The sequence below is a fragment of the Opisthocomus hoazin genome, chromosome 9 (genome assembly GCF_030867145.1).
Source record: "Opisthocomus hoazin isolate bOpiHoa1 chromosome 9, bOpiHoa1.hap1, whole genome shotgun sequence".
Classification (NCBI taxonomy): domain Eukaryota; kingdom Metazoa; phylum Chordata; class Aves; order Opisthocomiformes; family Opisthocomidae; genus Opisthocomus; species Opisthocomus hoazin.
The window spans coordinates 21524932-21550188 of NC_134422.1; the positions used below are offsets into that span (position 1 = coordinate 21524932).

At 36.4% G+C, this 25257-nt stretch overlaps 1 protein-coding gene across 5 annotated transcripts in view; it reads left to right on the forward strand.

Annotated features, from left to right (window-relative positions):
* LOC104329051 (sodium channel protein type 2 subunit alpha) overlaps positions 1-25257 on the forward strand; it is a 78767-nt gene that overhangs the window by 24695 nt on the left and 28815 nt on the right. For 2 of the 5 annotated variants that reach the window (XM_075430560.1, XM_075430561.1), the window contains exons 4-16: positions 2439-2529; positions 4288-4416; positions 5093-5184; positions 6091-6363; positions 10215-10278; positions 10848-10989; positions 11805-12011; positions 13426-13713; positions 16870-17250; positions 18233-18365; positions 20023-20261; positions 21731-21904; positions 23616-23972. In XM_075430560.1, the coding sequence (XP_075286675.1) occupies positions 2439-2529; positions 4288-4416; positions 5093-5184; positions 6091-6363; positions 10215-10278; positions 10848-10989; positions 11805-12011; positions 13426-13713; positions 16870-17250; positions 18233-18365; positions 20023-20261; positions 21731-21904; positions 23616-23972 (2570 nt within the window). Of the gene's footprint in view, positions 1-2438; positions 2530-4287; positions 4417-4904; positions 4997-5092; positions 5185-6090; positions 6364-10214; positions 10279-10847; positions 10990-11804; positions 12012-13425; positions 13714-16869; positions 17251-18232; positions 18366-20022; positions 20262-21730; positions 21905-23615; positions 23973-25257 lie in introns of all 5 variants that reach the window. The other 3 variants (XM_075430562.1, XM_075430565.1, XM_075430563.1) reach the window with 3 other exon arrangements.

Sequence of the window (25257 nt, forward strand, 5' to 3'; positions counted from 1 at the left end):
TGGCACATGTCCCAGGACCAATATGGTCTATCGTGCTTTGTCCCTCTTCTCTCTACTAGTTCTGTCTTCTGTTCTTTTTCTTATTCCCTTTTTACATTTGTGTTCATTGCTGGATCTTAATATAGTAATACCAGAAGCCAGATAACCACTCATCGTTCTTTACCATTTCTTCCTGTGTCTTTTTAATTCCCCCACCTATTTTCCCTTCCTTCTTATTTTTTGCATAATCATCACATCTTTTTTCCCCCTCCTCCACATTTTTCATAAACTGCAGATATATTGCTCAAAACACTCAGTTCTTCACTGATGCTTTGTGTTGAAAGTCAAATCTGTGATCCCAGGTTTGTGCTTGCATGAATATTTAGTGAAAATATGGTTTCATTATTCCTTTTCATTTTCTGATTCACATCACAATTGCAGAAGGATAGGTTGATAAAACAGCTTACGTTTCGTGTTTTATTCTACATTCTCAGTCCTGTATGTATCTTACCTGTCTGTTTTATTCTTGATCATTACTGCATTATGCACTGGTAATCCTTGTAGATGTTTTAATGTCAGTCTTCAAGTAGGTAGTGAGATTTCCACATTGCAGATAGAGATTTGCAAAGCTGAATAACTGTAATGACTTATCTATTATTTTGTCTTTTTCAGTGTTTTAATAGCTGACTGTAGTAGGCATCCCACTGGTCTGATCCCAAAGGCTGATATAAGCAATGAGGGCATCGACTTCAGCATGTCTGTTTACTTAAGGAACAAATACGAATGCTTGCACACTTACATTTTACAAGGGTGTACCCTAAGCACACTAAAAGCAGTTTTATGTAGCATGACAACATAGGGTTCCCAAGATCACACAGAATAAATCTTGACAGGATTTTTTCAGTCTTGGTGTAATGGAAATTTCATTATTACAATGGTTGTTTTATGTTGGCAGTTGTTGTCGATGGCTAGCCTAAAAATGACTTCAGAATCAATCAGGACACTACATAGCCTGTTTTGTATTTGTTTGCTACAGGTGTCACTACAAACAATTCTTTGTCAATTATCTGACAGTCCTTAGCATGTTATAGAGCATAATTCAGTTACATGGAGTAATGGAAGATCATGGGACTGAGATGGTGATGAAGAGCTAGTCACCAAAGTCAGAATGTTAAAAAATGTTGGTTTGAAACTGTGGGAAGGTATGTTCTAATTATTACTCCACTGATGAAAGAATAGTGAGCATTTGCAACTCTGAGAGGACATTTCATCAAAAAAGGTTTTGAAAGCTTATGTAAAATACAGGCTTGTGAAACTCTTATAACACATTATTTTATATGGTTGTTTGAATACCTTTCTTTCTCTTCTGCTCTGTTCAAATATGAATTATATAGTGAGAAGCTAGATTCTGAGCAAAGGCTTGAAGTATATTTACTAAGCAAAAACCCAAAGAATTGTTGAGTGTAATGCCACAGTTTGACAATTCAGAAGGCAGAGGTATTCACTGTCTTTTTAAGATTTTTTAATTAACGTAGACATGCAAAGAAAACTTTGTGAAGGGAATCTCACAGTACTTCCCACCCCATTATACTAGGATTTAGTAGTTACAGAAGCGAAAGCGCTTCTCAAAATTGAGCTTTGTCCTCTTTCTAGTTTACGTGAGGGTGCCATCACGTGGACATTTTGTGCGTCATCTGTGCGGTTTTCATTTTTGTGTTTGTGTTTTCCTTGCCAAGAAGAATGTCATCAGTCCTGAGAGTGAAAAGTTGTAGACCCAGAGCAGTTCTGTTAAAATTAATGGAGTTATTTATGAGGTGGACCTGTTCTGGAATTCTTTTTAAATTTCTTTTTTTGAGAATATAACGTGCCTTCCCTTCTACCAACATTTGTATTACAAAAGCCATATGTAAAACAAACAGCAATAAAATAATTCTCTCCCTGAAATTTCCCTATGCTCTCTCCTACTATGTGGTAACTAGCTTTCAATATATGTATTATAATGATAAGCAAAAATTGATACACGCCAAATTTTATGGTGAAACATAAAAGAAGAAAAGTGAAGAAAATGTATTTTTCACAGTTTTGTATGCATGAAATAGATCAGATTTGTCTAGATCATCCGAAACAAATGCTTTTTGTGATATTCCACTAAATTAGAAGCTATTACTTCACTGTCAAATTTTTATTCAAAGAAAAAAAAATCATCTAAAGTCTTAAAATGAAGGGTTGGTGGGTTTTTTTACATATTTCAGGTTTTCTAATTTTTAGTATGTGATTGTTCTCTTTTAGCTATATAGCAGTGACTGTGGAAGCTTTAGCATATGCAGGGCTTTTCCCTGGGTGTTGACAGAGCAGTGGAGGGATAAATAGCTCCTGATAGTGGAAATCTGCCAAAGCAGCATGTTATTTGATATTCTTTTATGAGATTTTCTGGCTTACATTCCTTAACTCTTAACCTACATTATTCAGCATGCTTATCATGTGCACTATTTTGACCAACTGTGTATTTATGACCATGAGTAACCCTCCAGACTGGACAAAGAATGTAGAGTAAGTTAAATGGATTTTCTTTGAATAATATTAGGTAATCTGAAATAAAGTGCTGTAAATTATTTTATATTGGGATGGCATCCACTGGCAGCAGCTACCTTGTTGGCATATCCTTTCAACAGCTATTCTGATGCTGGTTTCTTCTGTGTAATGTTAAATGTATCTATTTTGCAACACTTCCCTTATTACAATTTGTTCAATGTCCATCCTCTGTTTGCAGTACTAGATCCAGAATGTAAGAAAATAAGCTAGTCTTATGACCATGCAGAAAAGTGGTCTATACATATTTTCCAATGTATTCTATGTTACGTCTGCAGAAGAGTGCAGGGAAACACACTCCTCCATCTCTATTGTAATAACCATTACAGATAAAGGGATCATGAAATGGATCGCTATGTTCACATAGTGCAGCTTTCCTTTACCAAAGACAATCTGACAGTGGAAAGCTTGTATGAAAAATAAGCTATGAAATTGTTAAAGTGGTTGGCTGTTCTTCCCATAGGAAGAGGAAAGGTCCAATATAATGTCAACTACTTGGTGCTGATATACAATTGGTGCATATTTTGTGATAGTTCCAAGGCTGTAGACCACAGTGTGAAATACTGCTCTTCAGGGTGCTTCATTTTTGCAATAGCATTTTCTGCTTCTGCTTCTTCTTCTTTCCTGACTGCTTTGGATGCTATGTGCCTGTTTAATGGTCAGTAATCAAAAGTGAAATCATATGGCTGTTAAAGTCAGTAGAGGCATTCTCAGTTTGAGTTCAGTATGAACATAAATGTGTTCAGGATATCCAGCATATATCAAGTATTTATTAATAAAGATAGCTAGCTTGAATGTTTCTTCATGTCATTATATTGTGCCATTTAGATATACAACAGAAGTCCTTCTCATCTGTTGAATGAAGTTGTGCAGGAAGGAAATTTTTTGTTTAGTAATTGAACTGAAAAAAAATCACATTGGCAAATTGGTTTCAGGTTGGCTCAAGTCTAAAAACCAGTTCAAGCCTTTTAAGCAGTTTAATCTGAATTCTTTTGCATTAAAGATATAAATGGAACTAAATTTCAAGATGACGTCATTTGGAGAGAGAAAATTGAAATGGCTCAGAATGCCAGAATTAAATATTTTTAATTTTTTGCATTTCAACCACATTTTTTAGTCAAAATCGGTAGCTGATTTTTATTGGCATTTGTAAATATTTTTGGTTGTTTGTGCACAGAATTTTGCATCTGAAAACACTCGTTTCATTCTGGTACTATGCCTGTCTTGCTGAAGGTGAAGTACTGGATATACCTGCTCTGTAACTAAGTCAGATGAGGACTGATAAGGGTTGGTATATTGCTAGCTCATGGTACTAAACAACATTTCAGCATAAAAATAACATTGAAGAATGAAATTTTTAGTCTGGAAGCAACTTCTGAAACCTTAGCGTAATCCATCTATGTGTTTTGTTATAATGTGGATTCAGAGTGGACATAAACATGCACCAATGAAGTAACCAGGAGTTTTGCAACTGTCTCGTTGGTATAGATTATAGAATTTGAACTTAAGCTATGGATTGTCATTTAGTCTTTTAATCATAATTTGATTCCTCCTTTCTTGTGGTATAAATTCTGCAGATGTTTCAAGTTGGTTGTAACTTCCATTAAATTCTTATGCCACTTCAAGAGAAGAAAATAAGAAAAAAGCAACTAGAGAGCATAACGTGTAAAGATAACATGTATGTGTTTCTATAAACTCTGTCTTGCATGTCTTCCTCAGATACACATTCACAGGAATTTATACCTTTGAATCACTTATTAAAATTCTTGCAAGGGGCTTCTGTTTAGAAGATTTTACGTTTCTTCGAGACCCATGGAATTGGCTAGATTTCACTGTCATTACATTTGCGTAAGTCTTCTACTTTTTTTTTTAATAAAATATCTTTCTGATAACATGAAACTAGTGACTAAAAATTGCCTCATATTTTGTCAGCCAGAACATTTGGAGCCTGGACTTCCTGTGGTTTCAATATGTTTCTTCTACCTCTTTTACACATTTTAGTATTTCTAACTAAGCATGTGTGCAGAGGCCAGCATGGTGTGCCAGCCGGTTCGGATTGTGAATGCCATCAGCCTGAGCTGTTCATATCCTGTCTCCTTTCTGCATACCAGAATTAAAGGAATCCTTTTGACTTCCTGCTATAAGCTGACCAAATTAGGTTTCAAACATCAAGTCGATGTGGTTTATTTTGATAAAACATAGTTTAATTTTATGGTCAGAGGCATATTTATAACACAGGCAAAATACAGTGAACGGTGAAGAGGTCTTGATCAAAGACCCAAGCAAATAGAATAAAATCTGCCTCAATTCTAAGTAACTGTGATTTAATCCTACAGGTATGTAACAGAATTTGTAAACCTAGGCAATGTTTCAGCTCTTCGAACTTTCAGAGTATTGAGAGCTTTGAAAACTATTTCTGTAATCCCAGGTAAGAAGTAGTTGGTGTAAGGTGTTAGGCCCCTCGTATCTCCAGCTGTTATTTGTGTGCTGTCATTGTGTTTGTGTGTGAACTCCCCTATTACAGATATGTGACAGAGTTTGTGGACCTGGGCAATGTCTCAGCGTTGAGAACATTCAGAGTTCTCCGAGCTTTGAAAACAATATCAGTCATTCCAGGTGAGAGCGAGGTTAAACACCGAGGCTGACTTTTGTTCCACAAAGGCTGTACTCACGTTTTTAAAGCATAAGCCTTGTTTACTACACATCGTTAACAAAATAAAAAAGCAGGAAACAAGACATGTAATTTTATTTAAATTGATTCTTGCTTTTCTTATATTAGTTGTATTTTCTTTTCCAAAAAATCAGCCTTTGAGTTTAACAAATTCTTGCATGAGATATTTGCAGTAAACAGCCTATGTGATTTGCATCTTATGACATCAAGCTTTCCTTTACATGTTTTAAATATAAGTTAATTTTAAGCTTTCATACTGATGCAAATTTTATCATTTATTGCAGGCACTTGATCTAGCAATTTAATTCAGTTTTAAGTCATGTATAAAAAATTAAACTCTAAAGGATAGCATGGGCCATGCATGGGGTATTGTTCTAAAGATGTCTTTCTTCTCCAAACCATCACCCCTCTTACAATATAAGAAGGTTATTATGAGGATATCATTTAAATACGCACTTATAATGTCTTTATAATGGGTTTACTAATGCAGAATACTTTTTTAAAGGTTCATATATGAAAGGTTTGGGCAAGAAGCATCAGCAAAAGCGAACGATGCTTTTCTATGTAGGGTTGAGATACAGCATGAATAATAAAATCACTTGTTTTGACATAAACAATGTGTTTGGTATTTTCTTCTTTTTATTTCTGTGCACTATAAACTAAGCATAAACTTACAGCTTTTCATTCATCTTCACAAGTAATAAGGCTTTTCATCAAAATTATTGTATCACGAATGTTAGACTCAGTTGTCATTTTGCATGAAATCTTTATCTTGTCAGGTGAAAATCACATGATTTTTTGTGTATTTAGTATCTGTTCAATGTCATAATAAAAATCTTTTCTCATTGCAGGCTTGAAGACTATTGTGGGAGCCCTAATTCAGTCTGTGAAGAAGCTCTCGGACGTAATGATCCTGACTGTGTTTTGTCTGAGTGTATTTGCACTAATAGGGCTGCAGCTGTTCATGGGCAACTTGAGGAATAAATGCCTGCAGTGGCCTCCAGACAATTCCACTTTTGAAACAACTGTTATTTCCTACTTTAATAGTTCTATAGGTGAAAATGGAACATTTGTTAATACAACAATGACAACATTTAATTGGGATGAGTACATCGAAGACAGAAGTAAGAGTTAATTATATCATCTACTGCATTGATTTTCTGGAATTTTTTTAAACAGATACAAAAGCATCAGTATCTTTCCATTGAAGTTAAAATAGTGTAATCTGGCCAAGAGACATAAAAGCACTCATTTTGTGTAGTGAATAAAAGAACAATCATAATGGAATTTAACATACTCATAATATTGTACTGTGTACCAAAATATATTTTTAACCTTTTACTGAATATGACTTTTAGAGTAAACCCACATTGTAACAAAAGAAGAAATTTCTGTGCTAGCTACAAGCATCCTGAAATAGTGTGACAGTCCTAATATGGCATCTGAAATCATATAGCTGCATTAATGCAAGATAATACCCAATATCATAAATCCACATTTGAACATCAGTTAGCTCATGAATCCTGCCACAGCATGTAAATGCAGCTGCGTTGTTTCTTCTGGAACTTGGTGAGTGTCTCCGTACCACGCTCCCTTGCACAGCACAGACATGCCTTTATGAGATTACTGGTAATTTATCCCATGCTTCTTATTCTAGAAAAATAAGAACTAGATGCCATATTATGTATCTTTTAATTTGTTTCTTATCTGTGGAAAATCATAAAAAAAAAAGCATTTTGGTCTGCTTTGTACCTCATAATACAGTATTTTTACCATTTTAGGTAGTTAATGTCACTACTGTGTTAACAAAAATTGTTGAAAATTCAGATAGAACAACTCTGAACATATAGATAGTAGATTGCTATTCTGAGTTTCATAATGGTAAATAGCTTCAATCTCTCCAATTTATCTATTCAGTTTCTCCTATTTATTTTAGTGTATTTAGTGTTTTAACTTTGTAGTTAGGCATAATGTTGGGTTTTTTACAAATAGAATCATAGAATAGTTTGGGTTGGAAGGGACCTTTAAAGGTCATCTAGTCCAGTCCACCTGCAGTGAGCAGGGACATCTTCCACTAGAGCAGGTTGCTCAGAGCCCTGTCCAACCTCACCTTGAATGTTTCCACTACCACCTCTGTGGGCAACCTGTGCCAGTGTTTCACTGCCCTCACTCTAAAAAATTTTTTCTTCTTATCTAGTCTAAATCTACTCTCTCTTAGTTTAAAACCATTACCCCTTGTCCTATCGCAACAGGCCCTGCTAAAAAGTTTGTCCCCATCTTTCTCATAAGCCCCCTTTAAATACAGCCTTTCTTCACAGGTCTTCATTTTTCTTCATAAAGTCTGCATAATGTTGTAACTAATGCCTGTATCACCAAAAGTTAGGAAACTTCAGTTTAACAGCTAAATGCTCTTGGATCCAAGTCTTATTGCCTTATAATCTTTTAATATACTTATCATCTCAGCATGCTTGCAGTATCATAGAAATGTCTTGGAGAAGATTTTGGATGATAACCTATTCCTAAAAACATCTGAAAAACAGATTCCCCTTTAGCTTCTTCTGGTACTGCATCACACAAATAGAAATTTTTTTCCAAATATCTGACCTAAATTTTCATAATTTCAGATTGAATATATTACTACTTCTCCTGTGGATTAAGAAATAAGATAATCATAGACTATATTAGTCTTTATGGTAACTTAAAACTGTTATCTTCTTATTTCTGATCTTTTCTAAACCAAGAAAGCCGATTTTCTGTTTTGCATTTTCTATACCTACTTTAACATCTTTTTGCTTTTTTGGACTCTTTTCAATTTGTCTGAAATTTTGTTGGATTTTTTGTTTGGTTGGGTTTTTGTTTGGTTGGGTTTTTTTTTAACTGAGATGCTCAAAGCTGGTACTTCCTAATAAAGGTAGAAATTACAAGTAATTGCCTCATGTGCTGTAATGTTCCTATTAACAGATCTCAAAATTACATCCTTTTTATATCGGCACGATATTGTTGATTTAGTCAACTTGCAGTTCATGACAGTCACTGCATCTTTTTGCACAGCAGTGGCTGTTGCCAGATCCTGTCTATTTTGCATTTACGTATTTGATTTTGCCTTGTCAACTGTTGCATTTTGTACTTGTCCCTCTTGAAATAAATCCAATTGCTTTTAGACCAGCTTGTCAGTTTGTAAAGGTCATTCTAAATTTCAATCATCTTCTCTCCAAGCTTGATGTCTTCGGAATACTTGATGCATTTTTTCTGTTATTTCATGTCTTGAGTTGGTAATGAAACATTTTATGAAAACCATGTATAGCACAGATCCCTGGAGGATCTTGAGAAAGATGCCTTTATGAATTGACATTGGGCCACTGGCAACTGCTCTCTGAGAATGTTTTTTCCAGTATTTTGGGATGATTCCAGCCAGAACATATCTCCTTTATTTGCTTATGAAAGTGTCATGTAGGACTTATATCCATGACTGTTGTCCTGTAAGTTGGCAGGAGACAGGAATAGTTTTATGTATGGCATATTGTTTAAAACTCATACTGACTATTTTTATGACTTGATCATTATTATCTTTGTATTGAAAAATTTATTATTTAAATGTTTTCCAAAATAGTGGGCTGAGAGTTGAGCTGACTGGATAGTTTAATTGAATCCTCTGCTTGCCAGAGGAGGAGCTGTGCCACGTGAGAATATGAATTAGTCCCACAGACAATTTTGAAAATCCAGCTTGATGCCTATCTGCATCTAAACTTTTTAAGCTTTTGAAGCAGGGGTTAGATCTCTCACGGGGCATGCTATGTGAGCACCAGAATGTCTGAAAATCCACTGTTTTCTTATCTGATGTCTGAGGATAGATTGCAGACGCACAAGTTACACACATAATCTCTCATTCTCTCTCTTCAAAATAAGCAGATTTTATGCTGCCTCTATTGTTTACTGGTGGTGACAGAGTAGAAACAGTCAATAGGAACTGGTTGCAATTCCCTGCTTGTCTCTAGTATTAGCCCTCAGATAGTTCATGCCAGCTAATCTAGTCCATTCCAGCTGGCAATGAATCTCAAGGAACCATCTGCTTCCTGAGAACAGCCAGAACATACCTAATTTTGGCAACTTTAGCTTAATATGCCACCTGACCCAAAAATCTCCACTAGATATTCCCATTTTACCATAAGAATTACAAAACAGGAATTGATGGCAAATTGCTTTTCCCTTTCTGCTCCAAAGCAGAACAAAGAAAAGATAAGAACGTGCTGGGGAGGTTTAAGACTTCTATCTCTTTAAATTATGTTTTACCTCATTTTGATAATTAGCCTATTAACAAAATACTTATAGATATTTGAAGTACATTTCTCTGCTATAGAATTTTGTGTAGTATTTTTTTGTAATTTACAATAAAAGCTTGGTTTCTCCCTCAGCTACTCAAGTGAAGATCCAGTTAGCATTTTCTTGTGCATGTTGTGTTGTGTTTTCACGCTGCAAAGATTTCAGTACTTTTTCAAGTAATATTTGGATAAAATAGTATGTAATAAATAATTATAAATTAATAAAAGTAAATGGCATATATCAAAATGCATGAACAAAGGCAGGGAATCGCCCTCATCCTTTGTCTTTTTTCAATATACAAAGGTCTTTTTTCAAAATACAAAGGTATTTGTACACTCTTTTGCTGATGTACACAATTTGGTGATCCACCCATTGTACCTTATTCATTTGGGTAGGTTAATGAGAATTACCTGTACAACTGCCTTTCTATTTTCTAAAGAAAGGCCAACTTCAAGACTCTATAGAAGGTCATTTTCCTGTCAAAACAGTATTTCCCATATTTTCTTTCATTCCTAATCACTATATATTGCAGTTAAACTCTTTTAGCTCTGCTCATTTCTTGAAAGTATGAAAGTCTACACCATTGCTCAGTTTCCATTAGGTATAAATGATGCCTTTCTCATCACTTTTTTCATTTACTATTTTTTAAAAACAGATCATTTCTACTTCTTGGAAGGACAAAATGATGCTCTGCTGTGTGGCAATAGCTCAGACGCAGGGTAAGAAAACAATCATCATTTTTCACTATGCATCAAGAAAAAAACATTAACTACTTAGAATAGCTCAGGTGGCCAACTTTAGTATCATCTGTACCATAGATTTGCGAATTCACTGAAGTTTTGCAATTGAGGCTATACCTAAATATAACCATCTATGTGATTTGAGTTTACGCAGGCACCTTCTTCAGCATCCTAGGCTAATTTTCTGAAGGTAACCACATGAATGCTATGTGCATAAATGTTACTGCCAGCTTGCTGACCACTGTTTATTAGCAGCCATACTAGCTGACATTTTTCTCTTGTCCTGCTGGAGATGTGTTGATATGAAAAATTGTGGGGAAGGGTAGATTACTATTAGCTATTATTAAAGTATTGAAATAGCATCAGGAAATGGAATTAAAAATTGGAAATCACTAACATATATATATTTTACCTTAGGTATGTAGAATAAAATCTTACTTGTTCATAATTTCATTAGAAACTGGTACTCCTGAACAATTTTGTGATTTACTATAGCATATCGTAATTTAGCGTAGTTGTTAAAAATAGCATTTCCTCTTCTTTTGTAGTCAATGTCCAGAAGGATATATATGTGTGAAAGCTGGTAGAAACCCCAACTATGGCTACACAAGTTTTGATACATTCAGTTGGGCATTCTTGTCACTGTTTCGATTGATGACTCAGGACTTTTGGGAGAATCTTTACCAGCTGGTGAGGACTTATTAAAATAAACAGCACCATCACCAATACCATTACTGCATAGTACTTGCATAGTTATTTTCATTCACATGTCCCTAAGGCCTTTTGGACAGAAATCATCTTTTATTTCATATATGTCTAAATCAATAGGGGTCTTGTTCATGATTTAGGTTCCCATGTGCTACTCAAATACGTAATAAGAAATAGCTGCTATTTTATGAAGGTGGTTAAGCATTATTGTTTCTTTTCACAAATGAGTAAATGAACTTAGGTTGTTAACGCTTCTTGCCCAAACATGCTGTAAATAGATACTAGTTAAAGTGATTTGCAGTCTAGTACAAATATGTTGTCTTTGAAAAAGTTACATCTTGTCCCTGAACTACACATACCCTTAATCTGAAGGACAGTGATGTTGTGCAGCATGACATTTTGTACACTGCACTGTCTTTGTGGCATTGCGGTTTGGGACTGATGAGACAAGAAGGTAAGATGCTGGTTAGTGCCCCCACTACCATTAGATTTGAAGGCTATAATATAGATGTATAGTGGGGGCAGCAACTTCTACTACAGATTTTCACTGGTAGAAGTTCTGAAGTATTCAAGCTACAGAATCTTATTTACCTTGACCATAGTAGACACAAAACTTGGGTTTTTGCACATGTATCCAAGATATAATACTCTTTGTATATGGAAAAAGTAACTAAATAATCTTGTGCTAACAAAAAGCAATCTCATAATGTATTTCTAGATTATAAGACAGATGCTGCCATGTTAAGCAACAGTATTTAAAAGTCTGCTAAAAATGTGTATTATCTCTTTTTCCCCAGACACTGCGTGCTGCTGGGAAAACATACATGATATTTTTTGTTTTGGTCATTTTCCTGGGCTCTTTCTACCTGATTAACTTGATCCTGGCTGTGGTTGCCATGGCCTATGAAGAACAGAATCAAGCAACCATGGAAGAAGCAGAACAGAAAGAAGCAGAATTTCAGCAAATGCTGGAACAACTGAAAAAGCAACAGGAAGAAGCTCAGGTATCTGTGTAAAGTAAAATTCCTTCTTCTATTCATGATTGTGTTCAGATGCTTAATGTCCACATATGAGAATACTTTTACTCCCCTACTCCTAAAAATATATTAATTCCAGTCTTGTAAATTTCTTCATTTTGCAAACAATCTTTAATGTTTTCCATTGCACTGTATCTGCTGGCTTGAGTGAACCTGTTAATTTGTGACAAAAATGATAACCAATAAGCTAAAATACTGTTTTTTCAAAGTGGAGATGGAAATTAACTTGTTTACTGAGCACCTGAATAAGTTGCCCAGAGTGCTTGTGATAATCCTTGGAGATAATCAAAAGCCATCTGGACATGGTCCTGGGAAACCTGCTTTAGATGACCCTGTCTGTGTTGGGGAGTTGGACACGATACCTCCAGAGGTTCCTTTCCAACCTCAATTACTCAGTGATTCTGTGAAATGGTGATGTGTGGGGAAAAAACCCGAGGAATTCTGCTTATTTAAGTAACAGAAGCAAAACTATTGTAGGTGCTGTGGGAGAAATATTTTGCTGCAGCAACATTTGGCTTTTTCTACGCCTTCCCCAGCACTCACAACAGAAAGTCATGATGTTCCAGTTTTAAAGAAAACTGCAAAAAAGTGGAGAAATTGGAGAAGGTGCTTCTGTGGTACAGACGTGATTACATACTGCTTTGAAATTCCTTTTCATTTTTTGAAGACTGTGAACTCTTTAATAGGTTAATTGATAATGTCTGCTTGGTATGTGGCCACACAGAGAAGTTGAACTGTATCTTCCATGTAAGCACATGACTAGAGTCAGCAATAGGGGGTTTTTGTTTGATTAGTTAGTTGGTTTGTGGGGTTTTTTTACCACAACTTATAAATAAATGTTAATCAAATGCTCCACAAATGCTTGAAACTTCAAGCAGCAACAGCTCTCTAACAACCTGCAGTTTAACTCAAATCTCTGATTATGATTTGCAAAACTGAGATAAACACTGTTACACCAGATCTTTAATAGACCAGAGAGTATTCAAAATCCAGCAATATGGTGTAAGAAAGTGTTGCTTCCTGTTTACAGGGATTTTTCCTGTTATTTGAGACTTGATTCCTTACTTTTACTTAGTATTTCAGGTGAAAAATTCATTGCAGCATATTGCTCTAGTGTAAAACAGATGCTTGTTAACTTGGTTCTCTGACAGCACAGTTTTCCCTTGGGCTTTCTAAGTCCTGGTTTGTGGAGCAGTGGCAAATTATGGTACCTGTGGTATTTCACAAATTATACTTCTTGTGAAATGCTTGGTTCAGTGAAGTGGGATCATTGCTTTTATTTCAAAATCATTATTTTTTTAAGAATGGCGATAAATTTAAAATAGCAAGTGGTGTGTGTTTGTATAAATGTTGTAAACTGCATATGTGCTTGTACGTATAGGCAGCAGCAGCAGCTGCAGCAGCTGACTCAAGAGATTATAGTGGAGTAGGTGGAATAGGTGGATTCTCTGAAAGTTCTTCTGAGGCATCAAAACTGAGCTCAAAGAGTGCTAAAGAGAGGAGAAATAGAAGAAAGAAAAAAAAGCAAAAAGAACAATCGGAAGGCGAGGAGAAGGATGGGGAATTTCACAAATCTGAATCAGAGGACAGCATCAAAAGGAAAGGTTTCCGATTTTCCATTGAGGGGAATAGACTGACATACGAAAAGAGATTCTCTTCCCCACACCAGGTACCGTGGTATTATTACTTCTTAAGCACGGTTATTGTCTACTCATTATATAAACAAAACTCTGTAGTTTGGTCAGTTCTTGCAAAAGATACCATAGATGCTTTAATATCTTAAATCAAAGTATGACCATGTTAATACTTTCAACCAAAGATGAAACCATTAGGATTTGAGAGATTTTGTTTCTATTCTGAATTTATATGTGAAAAATCACAATAACGTGTATTAATGAAAATGAGTTGTATTTCAAGTTTCTTAATGAAAATGGACCTATCTCCCCATCAAAATGGATGTATTCAGCAGGATCAGTGGCTTCAAAATTTGATGCGTATATACGAAGGAATTTCATGTTTTAAGTCAGAAAAGTACTAAATTCAGGATGAAAAAAACCCAGTAGAAATTGAATAAATGTTCATGTGAAATTTGACAAATTAATTGACGTGAGACCATTAATTGTGTTATCTGAAAGAAGGTGGAAATATCTGTGGCAATGTGTCCTTGCATGTGTTCTCTTACATTGAAACACCAGTGACTCAGAATGCCATCTGCATCTCCCATCCAGACATTTATTTCATTTAATAGTTTTGTTATGTTATCCCTTCTACAGTTTTCAGAGCTCCTCTTCATTTGCCAGCCTCCAGCTCTCCTCTCAGCACTTCAAGTCCAGATCTCACTGTCTTTTTTCTGCCCCTTTGTGTGCCTCAATATGCTTCTTCCTTTTATCCCCACCTTCTCAGTTCTCCCTGGTCTTTGACTTGCTTTCTCCCTCTTTTTATTCACTGTTACTAAACTCATTCCTTCCTTTTTAATCCTCTTCTATTACTGTCTCTGGAAAGCCTGTTTCATCCCTAAATAGTTCATGAGCATCCATATTCTTTTCACGTGTCACTTTCTCCAGCTCCTATTCTCAAAGAAGCTCAGACCTCTTCACTGAATATTTTATTACTAAGGTTTGTCCTCCTTAGACCAGACTGTGGGGGGAATATAACGTTTCTAGCTTCCTATTTCTGCTAAGTTAACTCCTCCTTCCACTTACTTCCTAACATACTTCCTTTTTTAATAGTACTGCATCCTTTCCTCCCAACACCCCACCCCTTGGTGTGCCACTGTTTTATGATGTTAACTACCTCGTCTCTGTCAGACTTCATTGCTGAATTTAGTTAGTTCATGATTCATTCTGATCCTTATACAAGTTTTCACAACTATATCCATTGACTTCAACGTCATGTTGAAGACCCATCTGAACCGTTAGGTGCATATTCTTGCTTGTGTCTTCATTCAAACTGCAGCCTTATTGAACTGCAGCTCAATTCATCCATCTTTTAAGAAATGGAGCATTCCTCATACAGCTTGCTTCTCTGACCTTTTCATCTCCAAATTCATTTACAGCTGTTCATTATGACAGTCTAGCAACACCCGCCCCTCTGGTTTTCCATCCCTAGTTCCTTTTCACTCTGGGTTCTAGCAACCAAACAAATTCCACTCACCAGTTTTTAATAACCTTGTCCTAGACAAAACTCAGGTTTATATCTCATCTTTGACATTTTCCTTGACATTTCACTTGCCTTCAATGTAACTGACCATTATGATGTTCTTGACAACTTATTCTTCTTAACATTCATGATTTTGTCCTCTCTCAATTGTTCTGATTTAGTTGTGCTTTAGAATATTCTTTTACCCCTTTGATAGTTTTCTAAGGGATTTCCACAAGGCCTTGTGCTATTTTCCTTCTCTTTCTCTCCCTTTTTTTTTTAGCACACAACTGTGAATCATTTTTAACTTGGACCTCTTTCCATGTTCCAGTTGCTGCTGTATTCGTCAAGAATGTTGTTGCAAAGAGCACTAACCTATCTCATTGCTTTTAGCTAATCGGCTAGTAAATATACCTACCTAAAGATATTTTTTTAAAACCATAAAACATACTGTGCCTAAAGTTCTTCCCAACCCACCTTGTCCACTTACAGTAAACAACTCAAGTCCCAGCTTTGACTGACCCATGCCAGCATCCATAACCTCCTGTTAAATTTTCAAACTAGTTTCTTTGAGCTCTCTCTGGTATGCTGCCCCTCATGCTTGGAAGAAGCTCCCGTGAGTTTCCACAGAACACTTCATTGCTTTCCTCAAATCCCTCTTTAAAACTCTCTTTTACCATGCTGCCTACAGAAAGCTTGACAGGGAAGTGACTTCAGGTGAGCTAAGACCACTGTTTATCATACCCATTGATTTTGCCTCTTTTGTATTCCCTCTCTTTTTGTATCCATCTGTTGTGTTACACTTAAGTGTAAGTTCTTTGCAGACTGCCTTTTTGTTCTGCATTTTGCAGTACCTAGAACAATGGGGCTCAGGTCCATAAAGATAAGTTGCAGAAGAGAAACAAAGACACTGCTTTGTTATGTATCATCTCTGCTGTTCATAGAGGTCTTGGGTGAAATCAGGTGCTAATGCTAATCAATCATGAGAATCACTGATATGAATTAAAGTTAAGAACATCTATGATTATTCGCAAGATTACAGCATTATTGTGACTCTGGCCCTGAAAAGATCCTCCCATAGCAGAACATTTACTCATGAGTGAACTGATGAAGATTATTGAGACTGTTCATATAAAATTACAGGCATATCTTTGCATATTTAGGATAGCTAAGAATTTTTAAGAGAATAAAAACCTTATTGTGGTCTACTTGACTAATATCTAAAAAAATAAGTATGTTTTTTAAACTAGGCAGTATTTGGGAGCTACCTTTGTGTACAGACTGAGTCACAGGAAATTTGCCTAAAATTTTGTTTACTCAGCCTGTCAGACTAATGCCAACCTGGGGTAAATATTGTCTAGATGTGCTTACTCAGTTTATGAACAGTTGGTAATAAACCAGGCAGAATGGCAGAGGAAACAATTCTGTCAAGCAGTTTCTTTTACTCTAATTAAACCAATCAATTTCATATATCCAGAGTAGTAAAATAACTAGTCTTTGTCTGTCACTTATGTGCTCTTTGTTTACTATCCAAAAAGGAGTGTATTAGGGGGGGCTGTACCATTAATTTCTTTGTAGATGACCTTACCCATTAAGACCTATTAACACTGTGTTTTTTTCCCTTGTATGAAAACATTATATTTACAAGGATTTTCATCTGATAATAATTGTTTTTATTTGCCTACAGTCTTTGCTGAGCATTCGCGGCTCCCTGTTTTCCCCAAGGCGCAACAGCAGAACAAGTCTTTTCAGCTTCAGAGGTCGAGCAAAGGATATAGGATCAGAAAATGACTTTGCTGATGATGAGCACAGCACTTTTGAAGACAATGAGAGCAGAAGAGATTCTCTCTTTGTTCCTCATAGACATGGTGAACGGCGCAACAGTAACATTAGTCAGGCCAGTAGGTCATCCAGGACAGTACCTCCGCTTCCAGCAAATGGGAAGATGCATAGCACTGTGGATTGCAATGGAGTAGTTTCTTTAGTCGGTGGGCCACCAGCTCTGACGTCACCTACTGGACAGCTTCTGCCAGAGGTGATGATTGATAAAGCAGCCACTGCTAGCAATGTAAGGAAGTCTGCAATGGCTCAGGCATGATGTCCTCTCCCTGTATGATCAGCTACTGTTTCTGCAAAATTTAGTCACTTGGAAATGATTCCCTTTCTGGCCAAGTTGTGAATGTTCCTTTCATATATTCCAGTTATAAGCCAAATCAGAAACTGAAAATATATGCTAGTTTACTGGAATTAAGAGAATAGCATAATAAACCATTGCATAAATGTAGTATGTGTAGTTTTATACCCATTGATTCATTATGCTAACTAAAGGTTTAACTGGAAGATTCTGTATTTGTATATCAGATAGGATATCAAAATGAAAAAAAAATTATAGATTGATTATATTTACTTAATGGAATATATTAAATGAGTATTTAACTTCCCACTGACCATATATGAAACTTTTGATAACACTGATAGAACAACTTACATGGATTGTGGTAGGGCTCCTGTCACATAATTAATTTTTCTAGGGTTTTTTTTCTGGAGATGTCAACATTATTAAATATTTTTTCTTTTATTTTTTTGAAAACGTGTGCTAAGAAATTGATAATTTATTCTAAATTAAGAACTATCTTAAGAAAATACATTTACTCTGTGCTTTTACTGCTAGCTGTGTGGGCTGTGCATTTTCATGTTTAGAAAAAGACTTCACTGCCTAGTTAAATATTTATGGCAGAGCTTATTGACAAGCATTATGGACCTTTTTATAGTCTAAAAACTGTTTATAGTCTACAATCTGTTTTGATGTCTCAGCCCTGTTTCAGCAAAATACTTAAAACCTGTTCTGTAAGCACAAGAGCAATCCTACTGATGTGTTTGATTATTTGCTATATACGAAGTTAGGCATACATTGTTCTATTGCAAACCATGACATAAATGGAGCATGGTGCAGGACAGCAGAGTGTTTTAAACCTTTCTACTTTTATAATAATTTACAGTGTTATTAAATGAACAATCAATAGGCTATTTTATCAGTGTTTTATTTTCAGGGCACTACTACAGAAACTGACTTAAGAAAGAGACGGTCTAGTTCTTACCATGTTCCTATGGACTACTTAACAGATCCTAGTGCACGGCAAAGAGCAATGAGTATAGCCAGCATGCTTACCAACACAATGGAAGGTATGTAACACAGAATTTTTGTATGACAATGCCATAAAGTGCTATCAAATATATGATACATTAAGTGGCAGTGGTGTTTTATGACAGCTATTTCAGCCTAAAAGGTACAGGCAAGATGAGATTTGTAAGTAGAGGTAGTATTTTTTTTTAAAGATGGACTGATATATTTGGAAAAGCAGTCAAGCTTTCAATACACTAATAGGTTTGAGGTGGAAGCAGCAAAATTCCAAGTTAAATGCAAGTAGAAAGCAGTTGATAAATGCAGTGTTTCTCTAGAGAAGTTACGTTTTGGGGCAAAAGCTCTTTTTAGATTACTGAAACAGCTATGCTTCTTGCAGTAGAACAATCCCCTTCTACCGATTCACCAGACATGGTGTTTCACAAAGGAAGGATCATGTTGTTCTTTCTGTAAGGCTAAATATAACGAATCTGAATCATGGAATTAAGCAACTGCTTGTAAGAAAGGACAATAGCAAATGGGAAGGTAATAATGAACAGGTTTGCACATGTGGACCGTAATACTGTCTAAATAGATGTCTGACTTCAGGTTTGTTCTAAATGTTTATCTTTCATGAGGAAAATTTTAAATATTTTATTTGTTCTATGTTTAGAATCATAGAATGTTTTGGGTTGGAAGAGACCTTATAGATCATCTAGTTCCAGCCCCCCTACCATGGTCAGGGACACCTTCCACTAGACCAAGTTGCTCAAAGCCTCATCCAGCCTGGCCTTGAACACTGTCAGGGAGGAGGCATCCACAGCTTCTCTGGGCAGCCTGTTCCAGTGCCTCACCACCCTCAGAGTAAAAAATTTCTTCCTTCTATCTAACCTAAATCTACCCTCCTTCAGTTTAAAACCATTACCCCTTGTCCTATCACTACAGTCCCTCATAGAGTCCCTCAGCATCTTTCCTGAGGAACACCTTTAAGTAGTATAAGGCTGCTATAAGGTCTCCCCAGAGCCTTCTCCTCTCTAAAACTAAAAGGCTAAAACAACCCCAACCTAGAAGGCTAAAACAACCCCAACTCTCTCAGCCTGTCCTCATATGGGAGGTGCTCCAGCCCTCTGATCATTTTTGTGGCCCTCCTCTGGACACACTCCAACAGGTCCATGTCTGTCTTATGCTGGGGGCCCCAGAACTGGATGCAGTACTCAAGGTGGGGTCTCACGAGAGTGGACTAGAGGGAGAATCACCTCCCTGAACCTACTGGCCGCGCTGCTTTTGATGCAGCCCAGGATGAGACTGGCTTTCTGGGCTGTGAGCACACATTATTGGCTCATCTCCAGCGTTTCATCCACCAGTACCCCCAAGTCTTTCCCTGCAGATCTGCTCTCAGTCCACCTAGTGCCCAGCCTGTATGCCAGATTTCTAAGACAAATTTCTGTTTTGCGTCTTATGTAGTATTTGCTTATGAATGGTTATATTATCCATTGAACATTTAGTATTTTTTTTACACCAAATTAAACATAGTGGGACAGATTATTTTTAATTGCAATTTCTTTTGACTGACAGTAGTCTTGGTTTCAAAAGGTCTACAATATCAACACGGTTTATCAACAGTACTTTGGAAAACAGCATTTAGGCCTCAAGGAAATACCCAAGTGATACTGCAATAAAGAAACATGTTTAAAATGTTATTTTCATTTTTCTTTCTAGAACTGGAAGAATCCAGGCAGAAATGCCCACCATGCTGGTATAAATTTGCTAACACTTGCTTGATTTGGGACTGCTGTACTCCCTGGCTGAAAGTCAAACATATTGTAAATTTGATTGTGATGGACCCATTTGTTGACCTGGCCATTACTATCTGCATTGTCCTAAACACCCTGTTCATGGCCATGGAGCACTATCCAATGACAGAACAGTTTAGTGGTGTGCTTTCAGTAGGAAATCTTGTAAGTCTTTCATGATGTACCATGTATGTCAAATGCATTTTTCTTAAATATTTCTTCCGTGACCTACGTACATATGTTTAAAAGAAAATGTTGACTAGATATTTATAGGCTTGGGATGGTTGAATTTAAGCTGTACTGAATCCCCTCTTGTTGACACTTGTGGATTTCGCCACTCTTGCTTTATGGAGCAAGATAGTAAGATTTATAGAGTCAATATGCATTTTGATTTTCAAAACCTTCAGCATCTGTCATTGAAGCTGGATAAAGGAATTTATCTAACACTTTTTCTTGGGTGGATACTTACAAATAATGAGACCTTTCAGTTCCATTCCCACATGTGTTCTGCTTCTCACTAGCACCTCCTGAGGCCCTGGGTGTTCAGGGAATTGCAGAGGGGAAAGACCCAGTAAGCGTGGCAGATACACTGCAAGTCTGCAGGAAAAGATGAAGTGGCATGACAGTGGCTTCCGCAGAAGAAGAATAGTTCTGTTCAACTTTCAGTGCCATTTTTTTTCTTAATAAAGTAATTGTCTCTCTCATAAACTGATCTTTATCCCTAGAAGCAAAAACATGTCCCAAGGGCAAAGATGAGAGAGATCTAAGGAGGAAAAACTGAGCATTAAAATCAGAAGAGATTCACAGAATCACAGAATCACAGAATGGTAGGGGTTGGAAGGGACCTCTGTGGGTCATCTAGTCCAACCCCCCTGCTGAAGCAGGGTCATCTACAGCAGGCTGCACAGGACCTTGTCCAGGCAGGTCTTGAATATTTCCAGAGAAGGAGACTCCACAACTTCCCTGGGCAGCCTGCTCCGGTGCTCTGTCACCCTCAGAGGGAAGAAGTTCTTCCTCATGTTCAGATGGAACTTCCTCTGCTTCAGTTTGTGCCCATTGCCCCTTGTCCTGTCGCTGGGCACCAGTGAAAAGAGTTTGGCCCCATCGTCCTGCCACCCGCCCTTGAGATATTTATAAGCATATATTAGGTCCCCTCGCAGCCTTCTCTTCTTCAGGCTGAACAAGCCCAGCTCCCTCAGCCTCTCCTCGTAGGAGAGATGTTCCAGTCCCCTCACCATCCTTGTAGCTCTCCACTGGACTCTCTCCAGTAGCTCCTCATCTTTCTTGAACTGGGGAGCCCAGAACTGGACACAGTACTCCAGATGAGGCCACACTAGGGCAGTGTAGAGGGGAAATTCTGTGTATCAGTATTTATACATGCATATTAGCAGGCTAGATAAAAACTATATTTTTCCTATTTGCCTCTTTTTCTTTGGAAACCAAACATTGTGATGCATATGTAAGCTTCGAATCTGAATTTAATTTCAAAGTCCAATGTATAGAGGAGCTGTTCAGATTTATCATGGATTGCTTGCTGAATATATAACTTACCAAAAGTTGATACCATTAGTTTTTGGGGTTTTTTAAAATATTTTCTCCTGAAACTGCAGTAAGAAACTGTATTTTCCTTGCAGGTGTTTACTGGAATTTTCACAGCAGAAATGTTCCTCAAGATAATTGCCATGGATCCTTATTATTATTTCCAAGAGGGCTGGAATATTTTTGATGGGTTTATTGTGAGTCTTAGTTTAATGGAGCTTGGCCTTGCCAATGTAGAAGGATTATCTGTCCTTCGATCATTCCGATTGGTAAATATACTAAATACAATATGTTTCTATGGTATACTTTTGTATTTGTGCATGTATGTTGTGCATTTTTTGTTTGTACTGTATAAATCTGACTAAGACAGATCTTTTCAGGAGAGCTTACAAAATACTAAATTGCATACCCACTAGGTGGCATGTATCTACTATGTCAAGTTTGTTTTACATATTATCTTAGCAATGTCTATTTCTTCTTCAAGACATTGTCAACAATGCTATTCTTACAGTGAGTGTGCTTTAAGCATTAACTTTTTTTAATAGTAGTATCTCTTAAAGTCTTTTTCTCCCTAGATGAGGGAATAAAAAATGCAAGAGCTGCAGATCCTCACTACCTGTGACTGAAGATTAGTAAATCACTTAGTAAATAACGGATTAGTTAATAAAAGTTTATTGACAGTTCTAGCTGTTAGACTTCCCTTAGCAGTATGCTTACATGGTTAGTTAGAGGAGAGAGCAGTATTAAGATTTTTCTTTGGATAAGGATTTTTCATCACTACCAGCCTTCTCCTTACCATCCTCTGCAAGGGTCCATCCACTATCTAACAGCTTTTTTGTTCAGAAGGCACTGCAGGATCTCTGTCTGTTATTAGATATTTTTGTCATGAATAGGAACTTGAAAATCCTTGGTCTTGCTGAAAAATAGGCTAGCATGCAAGCTGATATTCAAATCCTCTTCTGAAAAGACCTACACAGTAAGAGGCATGAAGCTAGAGTTCCTAGTCATCAAGCTCAACTTTTGCCATAAATAAAGCAAAAAATATTTAAATTTTATTTAAAGTTAAATAAACCCAGTCTAAAAAAAAAGAGGTTTAAATTTGTCCATTTGCTGATTCTCTGTATAGCATTATATTGCATTTTGCCTCAAATCTAAAATCTGTCTGGATTGGGTTCTCCCTCAGTAACAGAATTCTGTTTTTAACTTTGCATCTATGTATTTTATTTATGTCTTATCACATGAAATAATATTTAGATTTAGACTCCTTTTAGTCTTCTGCTCTTTCAGTTGACTGAAGACTTGCTGTATCTTTCCAAATATTTTCATTTTTGTCAGTTTCAAGCTGTACTTTAATATAACAATTTCCTTTGTTTTTCTCAATGTTGTATGAGAAACTTGGTGAGACACTTTACGCTTATTTTAAATAACAGAAAAGATAACGTTAAAGATACTTGCAAGTAACTTGCATGTCTGTCATTAACAGCTATAGCTTGTTTCTCTTTCCAGGAAAACCATTTCTTCCATCTCTCTGCCAGTTAAGATGAAAGGGATCTGGAAGTGTCTATATACTTATAATCCTGTTAAATTGATCATATTTCATATGTGCTGGTTTATTTTTAGTCATATTCTCTTAGAGTTAACCAAAGGAGAAAGACTGTTTTGTCCAACTTGTTTATAGATATCTAAAGTCACCAAAAGAGGCAAAGTCTGAATTGGAGACTTTGTGATAATTGCAATGTAATTGAAATGGGCATAGGGACAGTAGTTTTGACTTCTTATGACTTGAATCAGGACTTAAGGCTCCTGATGTCTAGTATTGTACAAAGAATTGGAAACATAAATTTTGTAACTGAAGTTTCTAAAGGTTATATGCAAGGAGACATGATTTAGACACAGGGTAACTGAAATATGAAATGTATAGCAATAATTTCATTACAATTAGTAACATGAATAACTGTATGCTATTCTTCTGTTTTTCAGCTTCGAGTTTTCAAATTGGCAAAATCCTGGCCAACTCTAAATATGCTGATTAAGATCATTGGCAACTCAGTGGGGGCTCTGGGCAATCTGACCCTGGTGCTGGCCATCATCGTGTTCATTTTCGCTGTGGTTGGGATGCAGCTATTCGGGAAAAGCTACAAAGAATGTGTCTGCAAGATCTCCAGCGACTGTGAACTTCCACGCTGGCACATGCATGACTTTTTCCACTCTTTCCTGATTGTATTTCGAGTGTTGTGTGGAGAATGGATAGAAACGATGTGGGACTGCATGGAGGTTGCAGGCCAAACTATGTGCCTTACAGTCTTCATGATGGTCATGGTGATTGGAAACCTAGTGGTACGTAATCAGCAGGGATTTTTAAAAACTATTAGAACAGATTTCCTGGTTTTTATGATTTAGAAATCAGGGATGAATCCTGGAGAAGGACTTTAGGAGATCATGTAATTCATTTGTCCTTTTTCTAAACCAGGTTTAAATATACCTCAATCATTTATGAAAAATGTTTGTCTACCTTTACTTTTAAACCTTCAGTAAGTTTATAACCTCTTTAGTAATATCAGTGCTGAATTATGCTTATAGTTAAAAATGCTTTTTAAAAAACCATCTAACTTAAATCACCTTTTGCAGCCAATTAAACTGAATGGTCTCAATAGTCATTGAAAACAGGTGGTCTTCATGACAACGTTTGTATTACTTAAAGGCCTACTGTTTCCACTTTCAATCTTTTCTTTCTGAAACAAAGTAAGCCTAGCTGTTCAATTTTTTCTCATAGGTGATGATTTCTAAACTACTTCTCCCTTTTGCTCCTGGCCTCTGAATTCCTCCCAAGCAACATTTTGGATAGAGACACAAGTACTGAATAATGTGGAATAATTATACTTCCATGTCTTACACCTAGCATTTCTTGTGATATGTCCCCAAATGACACATGAAATTTCTGTACCAGAACTGCTTTCCTGATGCAGCTTATATGCCCTTTTCTGCAGTGCTTCCACCTTGCCACTTTTCATACCTTCTGTATGTGTACTTTTAATTTTTCGTAACCAACGTTTCCACACTACTACTTTAGAATTAAATGCCATATTGATTTTGAAGCATTTCACCAATTTACCATGGTTATGGCCAATTGTACTTCTTCCTTGTTGAGTGCTAGCATCCCTTGTCTTTTTTGTATCATCCATGAATTTTATAAATATGCTTATCCACAGGCATAAATACCAAGTTTAACTGGACTAATGTGAGATTCCTGTGGTATACCTTTGAAAATCTTCTGCAAGTTTGAACAGGAAGAATTGATAAATATAACTTAGATATGATTTTTAATCAGTTTTGCACAGTCTGTCATAATTATATGTAGTCCAAATGTCTCTTGTATGTTTGTAAAATGTCATGCAAGAAGGTCTGAAGTAGTTTCCTAAAATTGAGATGTATCACATCTGTGGACTCTTTATCTCTTAGCTAGTTTTTCTGCCCAGAACAAAAATAGACTGATATATTGTTGTCGAATATGTAAGTTTATTATATTCTGAATTAAGGGCACTGAAACTATGGTCTGTTGAACTGTAGAAGACTGAAGTCTGCCTGCATTCCGCTTGCCTATGAACACTACAGTGGATGTAGC